The following is a 19,478-nucleotide window of genomic DNA, read 5'->3' on the forward strand; positions in this document are numbered from 1 at the left end:
AGACTGAGGAGAGAGCTGAGAGAATCTGAGCAGATAACGTACTGTATCCGCTGATGGCAGCGGATGTAGTGGACAGCCTGGAGAACAGCATAAAGCTCCACAGTATAAACCGAACACTGGTCGGGAAGCCGAAAGTGATTTGGGGTGTTGCCAACAATATAGGCACTCCCTACACCTAACAATAATTTCGAGCCGTCGGTGTAAATAAATGTAGCGTCCGTCATTTGTGCACATAGAGCAGCAAATGCCCGACGATAAACAAGTGTAGGGGTACCATCCTTGGGAAATCGACAAAGGTCACGGAGCAGGCAGATCCGGGGATGGAGCCAAGGCGGTGCTGTACCCCAAGTTGTCAAGAAGGTTTTAGGAAAGCGGAAGGAAAGAGAATGGAGCAGTTGCCGGAAGCGGACTCCCGGGGGTAGTAGGGATGAGGAGCGGCCTGCATACCCTACATCAAAGGAGGCGTCGAAAAAAAGGTCATGGGCTGGATTAGCAGGCATGGAAGACAGATGGCTAGCATAACGACTCAGAAGGACTGCTCGCCGATTGGACAGCGGAGGTTTAGCAGTCTCAGCATAAAGACTTTCCACAGGGCTTGTGTAAAAAGCTCCAGACACTAAACGTAATCCACGGTGGTAGATAGAGTCGAGACGCCGAAGAATAGACGGCCGAGCAGAGGAGTAGACTATGCTTCCATAATCCAATTTCGAGCGCACTAAGGCGCGATAGAGGCGGAGAAGGACCACTCGGTCCGCTTCCCAGGAGGTACCATTCAGGACACGGAGGGTGTTAAGGGATCGCAGACAGCGAGCCAAAAGATAGGAAACGTGGGAGGACCAGCACAGTTTTCTGTCAAACATAAGACCCAAGAATTTAGCGACGTCTGAAAACGGAAGGTTGACAGGACCTAGATGTAAGGAGGGCGGAAGAAACTCCTTACGTCGCCAAAAATTAACACAAACGGTCTTACTGGGAGAGAAACGGAAGCCGGTTTCGATGCTCCATGAGTGGAGGCGATCGAGACATCCTTGAAGACGTCGTTCAAGAAGGCTGGTCCGTTGAGAGCTGTAGAAGATCGCAAAATCGTCCACAAAGAGGGAGCCCGAGACATCAGGAAGGAGACAATCCATAATTGGATTTATGGCAATGGCAAACAGTACAACACTCAGCACGGAGCCCTGGGGTACCCCGTTTTCTTGGGAGAAAGTACGGGAGAGAGTAGTGTTCACCCGCACCCTAAATGTGCGCTCTGCCATAAAGTCGCGAAGAGAAAGGGGTAGCCGACCTCGAAAGCCCCAAGAGAACAGTGTGCAGAGAATGCCTGTCCTCCAACAGGTATCGTATGCTCTCTCCAGATCAAAAAATATTGCTACTGTTGGGCGTTTCCGGAGAAAATTGTTCATGATATAAGTGGAGAGAGCAACAAGATGGTCAACTGCAGAACGATGCTTTCGGAATCCGCATTGGGCTGGTGTTAAAAGACTGCGGGATTCCAGCCACCATGCTAGACGGTAATTCACCATACGCTCCAAAACCTTACAGACACTACTTGTGAGAGAAATGGGGCGATAGCTAGAGGGGAGATGTTTGTCCTTTCCAGGTTTCGGAACAGGAACGACGATAGCTTCCCGCCATCGTCTGGGAAAAGTACTGTCGGTCCAAATTCGATTATAAAGGCGAAGGAGGTAACGCAGACTATGGGTTGATAAATGCAGCAACATTTGGACGTGGATTCCATCCGGTCCTGGGGCAGAGGAGCGAGAAGGAGACAGTGCTTGTTGGAGTTCCCGCATGGAGAAAACAGTATTATAGCTTTCGCGATTTTGAGAGGAGAAAGCAAGAGGTCGCACTTCCGCTGCACGTTTCTTCGGGAGAAACGCTGGCGGGTAACTGGAAGAGCTCGAAATTTCAGCAAAGTGCTGACCCAACGAGTTCGAAATTGCGACGGGGTCCACGAATGTATCATGCGCGACAGTGAGCCCAGAGACCGGGGAGAAACTAGGCGCGCCTGAGAACCGTCGAAGCCGACTCCAAACTTCCGAGGAGGGAGTGAAGGTGTTAAATGAGCTAATAAAGAATTTCCAGCTTGCCTTCTTGCTATCGCGGATGACACGACGGCATCGCGCACGGAACTGCTTATAGCGGATACAGTTGGCCAAAGTAGGATGGTGGCGGAAAACGCGAAGAGCACGTCGCCGCTCACGTATGGCATCACGGCATGCCTTGTTCCACCAAGGAACTGGGGGGCGCCGGGGCAATTCGGAGGTGCGTGGTATTGAATGTCCCGCAGCTGTAAGAATAACGTCGGTAATATGGGTGACCTCATCGTCGACGCTGGGAAAGTGACGGTCATCGAATGTCGCTAGAGACGAAAAAAGTGTCCAATCAGCTTGGGCAAACTTGCAGCGTCACGGGCGCTTGTATGGCAGTTGAGGCTGCAGTCTAAGGACACATGGAAAGTGGTCACTCGAGTGTGTATCACCAAGGGCGAACCATTCGAAGCGACGAGCTAGCGGAACAGTACCGACCGCAAGGTCCAAATGAGATAAATTTGTCGTGGAGGCAGATAAAAATGTAGGGACCCCAGTGTTGAGGCAAACTAGATCCGCTTGGTGGAAGACGTCTAGCAATAGTGAGCCATGTGGACAAGGATGTGGAGATCCCCAAAGCGGGTGGTGGGCATTGAAGTCTCCAACCAGCAAATACGGGGGTGGAAGCTGACCAAGAAGATGAAGGAGATCAGCTCGTGCCATTGGTGTGGACGATGGAATGTATACAGTACAAAGAGAGAACGTGTATCCGGAAAGGGAAAGACGGACGGCGACAGCTTGGAAGGAAGTGTTTAAATGGATTGGGTAATAATGGAGAGTTTCATGGAGAAGAATCATGAGTCCTCCATGTGCTGGAGTGCCTTCAACAGAGGGGAGATCATATCGGACGGACTGAAAATGAGGGAGAACAAAGCGGTCATGGGGATGGAGCTTTGTTTCCTGAAGACAGAAGATGACCGGCGAATAGGATCGTAAGAGGATCAACAATTCATCCCTATTGGCTCGAATACCGTGGATATTCCAGTGGATAATGGACATAGGTTGAACAGAAAATGGAGGAAAGTGACCAAAGTTGCTGTCAACTCCAAGACTGCTCAGAGCTTGCGACCGACAGCATGGAATGGCATTCAGCTGAAGGCAGAAGATCCTGATCCATAGGTTGGTCAGGAGCAGCTCCTGCCACCAGCGATCGGCCGGTTGACCGGCCACCAGCAGTGTGCCTCGGCGACACAGAAGACCGCCGAGGGCGATTTCCGCCAGGTGGTGCTGTAGATGGGACACGCCTTGGCAGAGAAGGAGAGGAACTGGGTTTCTTTGTAGCCTTCTTGGAAGTATGATGTTTAGATGAAGGAGGAACCGATGGTTGTGAAGTTGCGGTACGTAAAAACTCTCCACGAGTATGCTCTTTTTTCTAAGTCTTGGTGTCTGACTTTCGGGCTCGAGATTTAGCAGAACCCGACGAAGGGTGAGCCATAGAGTTGGCAGGCGAAAGTGGTGAGGTTGAACGGGCGATCTTTGCGCTGGCCGATCTGACGACCGTGGCACTAAAGGTAAGGTCGCAAGTCTGCGTGGCCGCCTCCTTTGTTGGCCGAGGAGAAGCAAGGACAGTGCTGTATTTTCCTGTCTGAGGCACGGTGGGCTGTCGACTGGCAAATAATTTTCGAGCAGCAAAGGTCGACACCTCTTCCTTCACTCTTATTTCCTGGATGAGCTTTTCGTCCTTAAAAACGGGGCAATCTCGAGAGGAAGCAGCGTGGTCACCCATACAGTTGATGCAGCGAGGGGATGGAGGTGGACAAGCACCCTCATGGGCATCCTTGCCACACGTAACACATTTGGCTGGATTGGAACAGGACTGGCTGGTGTGATTGAACCGCTGACATCGATAGCAACGCGTAGGGTTTGGGACGTAAGGGCGAACGGAAATTATCTCATAGCCTGCTTTGATTTTCGATGGCAGTTGAACTTTGTCAAATGTTCAGAAGGCAGTGCGGGTTGGAATGATGTTCGTATCAACCCTTTTCGTAACTCTATGAACAGCCGTTACGCCCTGGTCAGACAGGTAGTGCTGAATTTCTTTGTCAGACAATCCATCGAGGGAGCGTGTATAAACGACTCCACGCGAGGAATTTAAAGTGCTGTGCACTTCAACCCTGACAGGGAAGGTGTGGAGCAGTGAAGTACGCAGTAATTTTTATGCCTGGAGGGCACTGACTGTTTCTAACAACAGGATGCCATTCCGTAATCTGGAACAAGACTTTACAGGACCTGCAATAGCGTCGACACCTTTCTGAATAATGAAAGGGTTGACCGTGGAGAAGTCGTGACCTTCGTCAGACCGAGAAACAACAAGGAACTGTGGCAACGATGGAAGAACTGTCTGTGGCTGAAACTCAATGAACTTACGTTTGTGAACAGACATAGTGGAAGGTGAGGAAACCATTGTGGAAGAATCCCCCATGATTACCGGCATCCCCCATGGCGCGCTCCTCCCTTGTCGCGGCCCTCACTGAGGGCACTCCCGCCTTAGGTGATTGTTCACACCTCAGGTCACACCTCCCGACAAACGGATGGAGGGACCAATCGGCACTTTCGGAAGGTATCAGCTCGGGTAATCACCCCTCCCTGGGCCTGGCCGTTACCAGGGGGTACGTACGTGTCCTACCTGTCTACCTGGGGCGGGGAATTACGCGTTACCCCGTCACCGGCTACGCATGGAAGTGCGTGGGTTGGCCTTCAGACATGCACAGGGAGGAAAAAAGAGAAAGGGAAAGGAAAGAAGAGGGGTCTCAAACGCCGCAGCGGAGAAAAGGGCAAAGAGAAGAGGGAAGGAAAAGAGAAGGACAGAGGAAGGACGAAGACTTGCAAGTGTAGAAAGCAAGGAATTTGTAACAGTTTTGAGCGTCCGTCTCCGGACGTAGGCACAAACCATACTCCCAGAGCGGGAGAAAGGGAAGGAAAGAGCCAGAGGTGAGGAGGGGGGGCAAAGATGGGGGACGGGGAAGGATGAGGAAAGGGAAGGTATGCAGCCCAGAAAGGAAGGAGGGCCACATTAGCTCGGGGTCCCGTGCTCGCTACGCACGTGTCCACAAAAGAGTTGTGGACCCCCTGGGGGGGTCGGACCCCGATGAATGCAGCAGATGAAATGAACACATCGCCGCTCTAAACTGGCATGCAGCTCGTTGTCAGACTGCAAAACTAGGTCTACATCTACATTTATACTCCGCAAGCCACCCAACGGTGTATGGCAGAGGGCACTTAATATGCCACTGTCATTACCTCCCTTTTCTGTTCCAGTCCCTGTGGAATGTAATACCCTGGACCAGATTTAAGATCTTATGGAGTGTGATGGAAACAGAAACATCCCCCAGTTTGTCACAAGCGAGTTATACCTGTGATTGGGCAGAGGATGCTGTTTTTGTAAGGACTGACCCAGAGCGCATTTTGGACACACCCTCCACCTTTCTCAACTTGTCACCCAAATGCTCCACGAAAAATTGAGTTTTCATGGACATCAAAGATTCCCCGCACATACGAGGTACTGAGGCGAATATGCTTCACTGCCATCTTTAGCCTGGCGTTCCTGCCATGATGTGGCCAGGGAGGGGGACGATTTGGGCTCATATTTCTTAGCATTGAAGTTAGACTTTTCCCACTGAAAGACTGCTGGCAGCGGACCACCAGCATGAGATGACATACTACACATCATGGCGTGTCATCTGCCCTGATGCCACCAACCCAATGCCACCCACACCGAACAGGGGCCCTCCCCACAGGTGCCACCCAGCCTCAGCAAGGATCACCTGGCAGGATGGTCATTGCTGGGAGTCCCGATGCCCTAGGGAGATGGCCATCTACTCCATGGCATATGTGGGGAGTTAATGGCGCAGACATCAGCAGAGTGATCCCTGTGTTGTAGGGGGATGCTGCAACCAACAGGGTACACACACACACTGGACCAGATACCGTGCTGGATATGAGGTGCAAAGAAGTCCATGGTCATCATAGGCACAGAAAGTGACACTGCATATTGCATGGTGGAAATGCACCCAGGAGTGTGTCTCACCCAAGATATGCAGAATGGGCAGGACTGCAATGCGATGACGAAAAAGTGTTAAGGATCTCAATGCACGATGGACATGATGCACCATGTAAGGCACCCTTCCCCACTTGGCTCGCTCTTCAGGAAAATTTAGAAAGATGGTCAAACCAGACGGGGGACCATCACAAAGGCCAAGACATAGGAGACTCCTTTTAGTCGCCTCTTACGACAGGCCGGAATACCTCGGGCATATTCTAACCACCGGACTTGCAGAATTGGGCGGGGGGGGGGGGGGGGGGGGGCAGAAGGGATGGTGTGCTTTAGTCACTGAGCAGGAGAAGTGGGTGAGGAAGTTGCCCAACAAGCTGCGAGAGTCTTCCCTTGTGACATTGAATGATGGAGGGATGTAAGTGGTGCAAAGGGAGAAGGTCAAATGAGGAACGAAAAGGCGAACTGGAACAGCTTGAAGACGGGGAGTCAGGGAGACGGCTTTACTATGAGCATCATCCGGTATGAGCAGCTTGACTCCCCAATAGATGAGCTTGGGGAAAGTAAAATCAGACCAGGAAGAGGTGCAAAATCTCAATGCAGTTATGAGGACACAATTTTGTTCCTGAGAGCAGAATACAAGTGGATGCTGCAATCCTAAAAGCCGCCCTAAATCCTCTTTGTTGCATTGAAGGCCACGAACATCCATTCAGGGAGTCATGATAAGGAAACAATGAATGGATGTCACCTCAGAGGATGCCGATTTCCATCCTGTCATGACTCACTGCTACAGGGCACAGAGCCACGGCAATTGTGTTCCATTTAGTCTACAGACGTGTCGGCTTTGTTGTGCAGACAGCTTGCAGAATTCAATACAGAGAAATGGTTAGTGGTGCACAGCAGAGACACAAAGGCCAGCCAGGCCAAGTTATCACGTGGCGACACCACCAAAGAGGCCCTTTGAATTGGCGAAGGAGGTCATTTGCCTTTCTTGGACTTCTTCGGACCTTTCTGGCTAGCAGATGAAGACTCAGGCTGTGGTTGGCAGTAGAGTCATACGAGTTCTTCACGGGAGTATTCCTGCTGTCCTTCCTTGGCTGCCGGTTGTATAACTGGTGACTTCACCCTGTGTGGCCAGAGTTGGAGAAGGAATGGCCATTATTACCATAACACTGGGTAATTTCACAACCTCAGAGTAGAATTTAAGGTCTCAGGTTTGCATGGAGCGAGATTTAGCAAGAACAGTACTCTAAGTACCAGACAGCAGAAGGCAGGGTTTGAGACTAGCCAGTAACTTTCGAGCGACCAGCTAAGGTACATTTCTTTTAGCTAGATCTCCTGGACACCCCACTCATCAAGATACATGGGGCTATCTCAAGAGGAGCAGCATGGTGGCCATTTCTGTTTATACGGTAGGGAGGAAGAGAACAATTGCCCTTGTGTGCATCCCCACCATAGGTTAAACATTTGGCCAGGTGTCAACAAGACATTCTAGTGATTGAAACAATGACACTGGTAGCAGCACATCAGATTCAGAATACATGGTTGGACTGTGATAACTTCATAGCCTGCTTTGATCTTTGACGGAAGCACCAATCTATCAATGGTGAGAGAGAGAGAGAGAGAGAGAGAGAGAGAGAGAGAGAGAGAGAGAGAGAGAGAGAGAGAGAGAGAGAGAGCCCGTGCATGCACACTAAGGAGGCACCTACTTTTTTCATCACCAGATTGATGGCAATGGCACCCTGGTCAGAGTGGTATGTTTGGATTTCGGCCTTGATCAGACCATCCAGCAACCTACTGTAAACACCAACCAGAAAGAGTTCAGAGTTCTATGGGCCTCAACACGAACAGGATGTCATCGAGAAGCAAAGCAGCAAGCAGTCGTCATGCTTGAGAATCAGGAGCAGTTTCCAAAAGCAAAGTGCTATTCCAGAAAATGAGAGCAGGACATCACAGGGCTTGCTGTTGCATCAACAACTTTCTGAATTAGAAACAGATTTACTGTTGTGAAGGACTGACCATCTTCAGCAAGTGAAACCATGAAGAGTAGACAACATTCCATTAGAACTACTGATAGCCTGATAGACAGGCAAAATACCCTAAGATTTCAAGAAGAATACAATAATTCCAATTACCAAGAAAGCAGGTGATTGAAAATTGCCAAGCTGTCGGTTTAATAAGTCACAGCTGCAAAATATTAACACGAATTCCTTACAGATGAATGGAAAAACTGGTAGAAGCTGACCTCAGGGAAGATCAGTTTGAATTCCATACAAATGTTGGAACATGTGAGGCAATACTGAACCTACAACTTACCCAAATCTGCATCACCTGTATCTACATGCATACTCAGCAAATCACGTGTAAGTGCCTGGCAGAATTGAACTTAGAAGATAGATTTCTGAAAGGCAAACCAACATGTGTAGACTTAGAGAAAACTTTTGACAATGTTGACTAACACTGTCTGTCAAATTTTGAAGGTGGCAGGGGTCAAATACAGGGAACAAAAAGGTATTTACAATTTGTACAGAAACCAGATGGCAGTTATAAGTCAAGTGGCATGAAAGGGAAGCAATGGTTGGGAAGGGAGTGGGACCGAGTTGTAGCCTATCCCTGATGCTATTCGATTAGCATATTAAGCAAGCAGGAAAGGAAACAAAATAAAAATTAGGAGTAGGAATTAAAAACCATGGATAAGAAACGAAAACTTCGATGTCTGCCAATAACACTGTAAATCTGTCAGAGACAGCAAAGGACCTGGAAGAGCAACTGAACGGAATGGACAGTGTCTTGAAAGGAGGATATAAGATGAACATCTACAAAAGCAAAACAAGGATAATGGAATGTAGTCGAATTAAGTCAGGTGATGCTGAGGGAATTAGATTAGGAAATGAGACACGTCAAGTAGTAAAGGAGTTTTGCTATTTGGGGAGCAAAATAACTGATTATGGTCGAAGTAGAGAGGATATAAAATGTAGACTGGCAATGGCAAGAAAAGCGTTTCTGAAGAAGAGAGATTTGTTAACATCGAGTATAGATTTAAGTGTCAGGAAGTAGTTTTGAAATTATTTGTATGGAGTGTAGCCCTGTGTGGAAGTGAAACGTGGACGATAAATAGTTTAGACAAGAAGAGATAGAAGCTTTCGAAATGTGATGCTACAGAAGAATGCTTAAGATTAGATGGGTAGATCACATAACTAATGAGGAGGTGTTGAATACAATTGGGGAGAAGAGGAGTCTGTGGCACAACTTGGCCAGAAGGAGGGATAGGTTGGTAGAACATGTTCTGAGGCATTAAGGGATCACCAATTTAGTACTGGAGGGCAGCATGGAGGGTAAAAATCGTAAAGGGAGACCAAGAGATGAATATACTAAGCAGATTCAGAAGGATGTAGGCTGCAGTAGGTACTGGGAGATGAAGCTTGCACAGGATGGAGTAGCATGGAGAGCTGCATCAAACCAGTCTCAGGACTGAAGACCACAACAACAACATATCAATATCACTCTTGTTCAAGGCATTGCAAAATAAAATCAGTTGAGAGAAATGGTTTGTGCATAATCTGCCTACATCATCAACACCTTTTGTTGATAGTGCTCCCAAATGTACTGTTGTTGATGAGAAGCTTACGCTAAAATAAAAAAGAGGAAATTATTGGCTTCAGCATCCGTAACTGGAAGTTAGTGAAAAATTTGAAAAGATAGAGCATATAAAGCCAATACCTCTCAATAAACCAGTTGGCCACATACAAAAACTTACACGTTGACAAAAACATACAGGCATAAAATAATTAGGCTGATAACTTCTCACTGGCACTTCAACCAAACAGAATTGATATGGGCCTAAATTGAAGATTATGTTGCAAAACATTGATGAGACAAGTAAAAAAGGTACACTGTCCAGTTGGGGAACTCACTAATGAAGCTGTTAAGAAAATTACCACAGATTTTGTGGTGTATTTACCTGCAGAGCAGATTGTATTTTCAATACTAAGAAGGCTTTAATTGGCGACTACAATCAAATGAAGTGCACCTCAGGAATTCAGCACTAGTGACACTAACGAAATGTTAATTTTTTGTATCATAATTGTCATAATTAGAGGGTAGTGATTGATGTTATCACTACTCTTCTTACTTTCAAACTGTTAAATTTCCTTACCCGTACCAAAATTGGTAACTTTCTTGTTACATGGATTTGTAATGTTTGATCAGAAAATGTAAGGCCATGTTAACCGTAAATCCTGTGCTGTGTTTCTCTCAACAAAACAGATGACTGATACCTTATCACATGAGCAGAGCATCACACATAATATTTAATTTAAATTAATCTTATGTTAGACATGTCTGACAGAGTTTGGAGATGTTGAAAATAAGATATATTCTAAGTATTTTGTTAACACAATTGGGTCTTTTGAACTCAGTAACAAAGTTTCCCTACGACTCAAATTTTCAGGAACATTAGATAATGGATTTTCGAAAATATTCAGCATATAAAACTAAAAATTTATTGCCACAAACAAATCTAAAATGAGAATGTAGTGCAACTCTTCCAGAACCCACTTCCACCTTTTTACACTGATTAGTATGCAAATTAGGGTGTGTTCAATGAAATGTCAGATCATACGAACAGTCGAGGAAGAATAAGGCAACTGCATTTTGCATCTCCATGTGTTCCTGCTCTAGTATCAATACCAAAGTACTTTTGGGGACAGTATAGATGACAAGCCTCAGTTTTAATTTTACTGTAGATTGTGATTTTACACACGATCATTTTCATAATTTCAATGTTATTGATCTACTAATGTTCTAGTGCTTTAAATTCAGCTGTAGCTTGTACCCATGTGTCAACAGTTCTCAACCTGTTTCCTCAGGTAATGCTCTACAGACCAACTTTCATGCATGCTATGGACAACCATTTTAGCTCTGGAATTTGCTATGACAGTGCCAAGCACAGATTTTCCCATTCAATGTATCACTGTTAATTTATCAAGTATTATGTTGAACACACTTGAACAATGATCATGTTTTTCAACACCCTCACAGTGCTGTGCAATCATTGTCTCTGAGTACTGTGATCTTTAAGAAATGGGTTCCTTATTCTCTCATAATAAATGTGTGATTACAGTCCATATCCCTGCCTATTAATATCCAATTCTTTGTACACCTACATCTACACCAGACTCGTCACCCAATGCTGCATGGAAGAGCGTACAACTGGTACCACTACATCCATTACTTCACCTTTTCCTACTCCATAACAAGGTGGTGTTTGGGGGAGAACAATTGCCAAAAAGCATCTATATTAGCTCTAATGCCTCCTATTTTGTTGCCACACTCATTTTGCAAGATATATATTGGAATAAATAGTACATTGTCCAAATCTTGCTGTGTACTGAATTACACTATATCCTCCTCAAAAAAGGACTTCTTTATCTACTAGTTTAGAGTTGCAAATGTGTGATGAGGTGCCACTATTGACTATGTAACTAACATCAAAATTAACTACACTCTATCTAAAGTTCCTATTTGATAAGTGTAATAGTAGCATTTTTCCCCAAGTGACATGGAAACATCTGACTAGTTCACTACCTGATGTCTTAACACTTACCATATCATCCTGTCCCTTCTTTTAGTCAGCATGTTCTGTACATTTCTTTCCTTAACAGTTCTACTGAGGACTCCATATTCCTTGTAAGTTCACTTAATTTTCAGTGCCATTCTCTAATCCCACATCTGAAATGTTTCAGTTCCCTTCTTTTCATTTTCCAATCACGTCTACCCAGTAAAAATTCCAATATTCACCACAACTGATCTTAGTCCACAGAGCTGGATACTGTTACAAAGAATAAATTTCTACTAAGTGTTACAAATTTTTGTAAACAGCATTAAATTTGACTGTTTGCTTTCCCGGCAAAGACTGTTGAAGGTTTCTTCGGTCTCCAGCTGGGTGGTAGCATTGATATCTTGCGACGTTTTTGACAAAAAAGGAGATGAATGACATCAGAGCCATGATCAATTCGGCTGGAAAAGAACTTTACACTGCCACAATCGCAGTCCTCAAGAAAGAACTGAATTTTGCCCCTATCCCCAGAACAAACCTGAAACGAGACATTATAGTGGTGTGGAAGAAGCAGTAAGGGCTTCCAAAGGAGGAAGCAGAGGAAGTCAGGTGGGAAACTTCCAGAATAATCGACAGATCTCAGTTGCCTACAAATAATGTATCTGCGGAAGAACGAGCAGCTCTCTGGTCCCTTAGAGATGACTGTGATATAACGATCCTACCAGCAGATAAAGGGAACGCCACAGTGCTACTAAGCACTGTCGAGTACCGGTAGAAAATAAACCTGCTGCCACAACACGAGGCCTATAAGAGACTGAAGAAGGATCCAAGCCTGACGATGAGTAGAAAGATGATAGCTCTGCTGCAGAAATCTGGCTTACCTGAGCCAATAAAGAAGTGGCTGTACCCCAGAGTGCCAGCAATACCACACCTCTATGGACTCCCTAAGATCCATAAGGAAGGGGTACCTCTCGACCGATTGCAGACTCCAACTCTCACAGTTAAGGACTTGCTAAATGCCTAGCAACACTGCTCCAACCCTTTGTTGGACACTGCCGCCACCATGTGAGAAACTCAGCCAAATTCGTAAAAATACTCAGGGACATGCTACTACAAACCGAGGACCTACTCGTGAGCTTCAACATGACGCCGCTTTTCACGAAAGTGTCCTTCAAGTCTCCTTGACACTTTTAGCCCAGCACTTTGAACCACAAAGTCAGCCTCTTCGAACAAGCACTAACAACAACCAACTTTCAGTACCACAGGGAATTCATCGAACAGATTGACAATGTGACCATGAGCTTTCCACTGACTCCTGTGAATTCAAACCTCTATACCGAACATTTCGAGGAGGTGGCCCTTCAAAGTGCCAGTCAGAAACCAAAGCACTTCTTCCGCTATGTCGATGACACTTGTGTTATATGCGGACATGGCAAACAGGTGCTAGATAAGTTTCAGGAACACCTCAACAGCATCCATCCTAACACCAAATTTATAATGATGGAGGAAAATTTATGCCTCCCCTTCCTTGATATTTTAATTAAGAGGAAGGCAGATGGTTCACTAGGCCATGCAGTACATAGGAATAAGACACACAGACCTATACCTTCATGCAACAAGCTGCCACCATCCAGCACAAAGACAAACAGTACTTAAATGGCTCTGAGCACTATGGGACTTAACTGCAGTGGTCATCAGTCCCCTAGAACTTAGAACTACTTAAACCTAACTGACCTAAGAACATCACACACATCCATGCCCAAGGCAGGATTCAAACCTGCGACCGTAGCGGTCGTGCAATTCCAGACTGCAGCGCCTAGAACCCTCGGCCATTCCAGCTGGCCAAACAGTACTTACCACACTGGAACATAGGGCGCATGCCATCTGCAACTAAGATGGCCAACCATCCAAGCTGCAACACCTGAGGGAAGTCTTCCTCCAAAATTACTGCAGTGAAACGCAGATCAACAGGGCACTTAAAAGGAAGAAGGAAGCAGTGAGAACCCCAGATTATGATGAAGTAGGAGAAACGACTCGCTTTCCTTCCGTACACAGTTCCGCTCTCAGCCAAAATTGCACTATTTCTTGGCAAATATAATATCAAAACCGTTCTCCAATCACCACCAATGACAGGGAGCTCCTAGGTACTGCCAAAGACCCGCTGATCCTTAACACACCAGGAGTATAAAGCATACCATGCAAATGCATAGAACAATACATTGGGCAAACACAGCACTGTACATCTAAACGCTGTGACGAACATATCACATGTGTACGACTAGGCCACACAGAAAAATCAGCCAAAGCAAAATACAGCATAAATGAAAAACACACTTTCAACTTCGAAAATACAAAGGTACAGTGCCGAGCATCTGGCTTCTGGTAAAGCATTATCTAAGAATCCATAGAAATAAGGTTTCACAACAATCTGGTCACCAGAGATGAGGGATCTCAACTCGGTGCAGCATGGAACTCTGCGATAGCGGCAGTCCATCGGCAGCTTACCCGTCAACGTCCTCCGCCAGGGACGTAGACAGAATGCTTACACCGAGAACCAAACATGGCTGCCAAGGGCGACTCATCACCATCACCATGTGCACGCCACTGGTCCACCGCGGCTACCCAAGGTCTAGTGGAGGGGGGTGACCGCACATATAAATAACCCGCTCTCAACCAATCTCGACACTTCGCCATAAGATGGGTAGTATGACAATTCCTGAAATGTTGCGAGATATCAACACTACCATGCAGCTGAAGACCTGAGAAACCTTCATCAGCATTAAATTTAGTACACTATGGTGATAATTAAATGAATACTGAATTTCACAGACTATCACTAATGTGCTAAATTTAATGCTGTTTACAAGGATTCTTGCTATGACAATGTTTTCTCTTTGCAAGCAGTTTGGGATAAGCAATGTTCCATTACACTGTAAATTTATGTCATGCATACTGGATAAACCCATTGTCTTTATACAGAGCAAACATAATTCCAGTAATGCAGTATGTTTTTCATTAAATACTTCAGAGAAAAGAAATAGTATGACAAATACCATACTTATCTGATAACATACTGCTTACAGTTGATTGCTTTACCTCCTACATCTTACATCTTTTCTATTATAGAACTCTAACAGAGACAAATAAATTGACTGCTGCTGCAAGGAAGGCATCTTTGGTACATTTGTTCCAAGAACGAATTTGAGGCATTCATTATTTACATGTACAATAAAATTACTGTGGGTTACTGTTAATAAACTTATGTTTCCCACAAGTTTCATTCAAATACCATTACACAACAGAACAATATACCTACAGCCAATTGAAATACTATAAAAATTCTGGACAAGTGCTAATATCCTAGGTTTTAATGATTCATCATTTATGATCATTGGAATTTACTGCACCCAATGCATCTCATGATATTCATACAGTACTTCATGCACAATACATCACTGATGTGAGAACTTACATCACGCTCAATGCCATCCTCCTGTTTTAGTTCTAGGTCTTGCTTTATATGGAGACTAGGCATTACAATCTCTAGCGGACCTTCAAGAAACTGAAAAAAGAAAGAATGGCATATTCAAAGCTTCTGTTCTTGTGTTACACATCAAGTGGGGCTAAAAAGCTATTGGTCACATGTATTCACTAACTGGCATTAGGTAACAAGAAAATGTGTCACATTAAATTAGATTTACTTTCATTCCAATTTATTCATACTGGGGAGGTCCTACAGGATGTAGGAAATGTCAGAAAAACATGACAAACATCTGAAATCAAAGTTCTGTTTACTTTGGAGGTAGACACATCAGATATCAACCAAACAGAAATTATTTCATCCTTGCCAAGCAGCTACTACTAGTACTACTACTACTACTACTACTACTACTTCCTCTCTCTCTCTCTCTCTCTCTCTCTCTCTCTCTTTCTCTCTCTCTCTCTCTCTCTCTCTCCTATAAATGTGCCAAGGTGAAGGCTCCAATAAGAACATTTTTTGATTTTATGATGATCTCAGCTCCCTATTTTCTGACCTATGTTATTCAGTGGAAGATGATAGGGTACCTCTGCAAAGCCAATGAGGGCACTATGGTCAAGAAGAAACTAAGCAACTAGCAGGTTATATGCAGAATGCATTTTTTAGGTCAGAAAACCACCTGTAAAGACAATAAGCACGTAAATGCAGATCTAAGTGTGGGTCACCAAATTTTGGTACTGAGGAAAATACATGTCTAATGTCACAAAAACTAATGCAAACCTGAAGTAAAAGAAAAGCTTTCAACAACCTGGTGTTAGTTATTAACACCTTAGTGCTCTGTTAGACATTGTCTTACTGGATGTGGTACACCACTGGCTTCCTCCAATATTTGAACTCACTGACACAGGAAGTTACATGAGGACCTAGAGCTTCACACTGGAATGGAAACTGTCGTTTTCCACATAGACAATTTCCATGTGAAAAAGTGACAGATGATGCCTGGGATGGAACCCAGAACACTTAAATTTTTAACCTCACACCCATTCAATAAGCAATCGTCTTACTCTTAGAAAAGTGTATATGCATTCAAGACAAGATCCAGAGTTTCATTAACTAACAGTAGCATTGTACACAACACGGTAGGAAAACTAGAAATAATTAGCTACAAAATCAGATATTCCATTCCAAGGACCCACTAGAAAGATGCACCACAGAACAGAGGCAGTAATACATTATCATGAAAAATGAGTACTGGGCAATGAGATAAATCTGCATTTATCTCATTGCATGTTACTGAAATTTGCAATCTGCATGCAGGTAAGTATCAAATGTGAGGAAAAAATAATTTTGAAGTGTCAAATGTGATGTGGAAAAAGTAACTATTTGAGTTCCAACATCCACCCACCATAGTACATTAATGCTTAAGAAATAGTCTGGTAAATATTGTATACAAATGAAAATACTTTATCATACTGCAGTGACAGGATATATATACATGTCAGCTACATAATTGAAGATGCATGAATTCAAACAGTGAAAAAGATTAGGAGGAAAATTACATCAATAAAGTACAACATGACATGAGGTTGACCAAATATAGACAACATGAGCCATGCTGTCCATTTCATTGAAGACATTTAGAGAATCCATGCAAGATGTAGATCTAAATTTTGAGACGACAAACTGAACTCTCATCTCAAAATCATGTCCTGTGACATTAGCACAGCTGTGAAAACAAAAATTCCTGTGAAAATCTAGAGACATGTTTTCCCAAAATTAGCCTGTGTAACTGTTTAGAAAAACCACACAACAGGAAAATATTTATTCTGTTAGTAATAGACAAGCACAAAATAATAAATTCTCTAAATACAGAGATTGGAACACGAGCACTGGACTACTGAAGCATCACAGATTGCTACTGTTAAAAACAAACTCTGGAAGACAGGAACATACTTCGGCCTAACAAACCTGGTAAAGTGATCAGACATGACATAACACCCAATAAACCTAGCATGGGGAATGTTGTGGAATACAGTGAGGACCTGCAAATGTTAACAACATTACATAGTTACATGACAGCAGATATCTGTACAGCAAATTCAAATGAAGCTAAATCACCTGAATCCCCATGGCCAACCAAAAGTTGAACATATGAGAACCACCAAGACAGCTTATATAAGAGGCCTTCCATTAATTTATAAGTAACATCATATCTTGCAAAACATGAAACAAAAAACGAAGATCCCAGAACTTCTGAACAAAAACATTAGAAAAAGGATCAAAGACATCTCTACAGCTGATAGTTGACAATGATGGAGATGGTAGCAGAACAGAAGACAGTAACAGAAAAGACAATTACAATGCTTTGCCTTAGAAATTTTCTCCACTAAAGAACATAAAAATGCATTTCACATTTCTTACTACACCACAGATACTAAAATGACAGATACAAAATTGACTAAAGTGGGGACAGGAGGGAGAAGGAAAAACCAAACTTTTTCTACACAATTGACCACTAGACCTGAAAGGGCAGCCATCAGATGAAATAAAAAAGTGGATGTTGCAGGATCACCTCTGGCAATGGAACTGTTATTTTATGGAACAGTGGCGTTTCATGGGAATAGAAAAAATGCACAGGTCATTTCAGGTTGTAAGTAGAGGCACAGCAAACATGTTTGGAGCTAAAGACCTAAACAGCAGATAATTTTGTTCTCCTATATGATTTTGGAAACAGAACAGTTCCTCTGCATGAATAAAAATGAATCCTACAGTCATTCATCAAGTAAAATTGACTGCTCTATTCACTCACTATTCTGCTGAATGCAATCAAATACAATTTTGAATACCGGGTGATTTAAGCTAATCAGAAACATTCATATAGTGATCTAGTGACTGTCTAATATTAGAGATTTGTCTAACAACAGATGTAAAAATTTATTTTGGCTGCACTGATAAGTTAAACCTGGATTTCTTGCATTTTATGGGCTGCCACCTTAACCATTATGGACACTTCCCTGTGACAATAAGAACTTGACTGTAAAGGGTATCTTGCAGATCATCCGCTTCAATTTCCTTCAGACTTACAGTATTTGGAGTTTAGTGCTTGATCATCAATTTCCTAAACCAGCACTAGGAAGTAACCAAACTAAAAAAATGTGACTTTGAAGATCAGAAGACTTCTGAGTGCTGCCTACTACAAAACATTTCCTATTTATTAACACAATTGCTGGTAATTGGAAGAATAGCATAAAAGTGCCTTAATGAAAAATTGCTGGTTCGAATCTCCTAGCAGGAACTACTACTTTTTAAAAACTTCCATGTCTACTAACAAATTGCAAATTAAACAAACACTGAATTGTAATGGTTTGGCAAAAATTACATGTTTTTTCATCATTCGACATGTTGTTGTTGTGGTCTTCTGTCCTGAGACTGGTTTGATGCAGCTCTCCATGCTACTCTATCCTGTGCAAGCTGCTTCATCTCCCAGTACCTACTGCAACCTACATCCTTCTGAATCTGCTTAGTGTATTCATCTCTTGGTCTCCCTCTACGATTTTTACCATCCATGCTGCCATCCAATGCTAAATTTGTGATCCCGTGATGCCTCAAAACATGTCCTACCAACCGATCCCTTCTTCTAGTCAAGTTGTGCCACAAACTTCTCTTCTCCCCAATCCTATTCAATACCACCTCATTAGTTATGTGATCTACCCATCTAATCTTAAGCATTCTTCTGTAGCACCACATTTCAAAAGCTTCTATTCTCTTCTTGTCCAAAATGGTTATGGTCCATGTTTCACTTCCATACATGGCTACACTCCAAACAAATACTTTCAGAAACGACTTCCTGACACTTAAATCTATACTCGATGTTAACAAATTTCTCTTCTTCAGAAACGATTTCCTTGCCATTGCCAGTCTACATTTTATATCCTCTCTACTTAGACCATCAGTTATTTCATTCCCTAAATAGCAAAACTCCTTCACTACTTTAAGTGTCTCATTTCCTAATCTAATCCCCTCAGCATCACCCGATTTAATTTGACTACATTCCATTATCCTCGTTTTGATTTTGTTGATGTTCATCTTATATCCTCCTTTCAAGACACTGTCCATTCCGTTCAACTGCTCTTCCAAGTCCTTTGCTGTCTCTGACAGAATTACAATGTCATCGGTGAACCTCAAAGTTTTTATTTCTTCTCCATGAATTTTAATACCTACTCCAAATTTTTCTTTTGTTTCCATTACTGCTTGCTCAATACACAGATTGAATAACATCGGGGAGAGGCTACAACCCTGTCTCACTCCTTTCCCAACCACTGCTTCCCTTTCATGTCCCTCGACTCATAACTGCCATCTGGT

The 19,478-nt window shown here is 43.7% G+C and overlaps 1 protein-coding gene across 1 annotated transcript in view; it reads right to left on the minus strand.

Moving 5' to 3' along the window:
• Nucleotides 1-15,179, minus strand: part of LOC124554127 (zinc finger protein 70-like) — a 109,576-nt gene extending 94,397 nt beyond the window's left edge. Inside the window, exon 1 of the mRNA XM_047128188.1 lies at nucleotides 15,111-15,179. Coding sequence (XP_046984144.1) covers nucleotides 15,111-15,173 — 63 coding nt within the window. The 5' untranslated portion in view covers nucleotides 15,174-15,179. The remainder of the gene's footprint in view (nucleotides 1-15,110) is intronic.
• Between the last annotated feature and the right edge of the window lie 4,299 nt (nucleotides 15,180-19,478).

The sequence above is a fragment of the Schistocerca americana genome, chromosome 11 (assembly GCF_021461395.2).
Source record: "Schistocerca americana isolate TAMUIC-IGC-003095 chromosome 11, iqSchAmer2.1, whole genome shotgun sequence".
NCBI classification, from domain to species: Eukaryota; Metazoa; Arthropoda; class Insecta; order Orthoptera; family Acrididae; genus Schistocerca; species Schistocerca americana.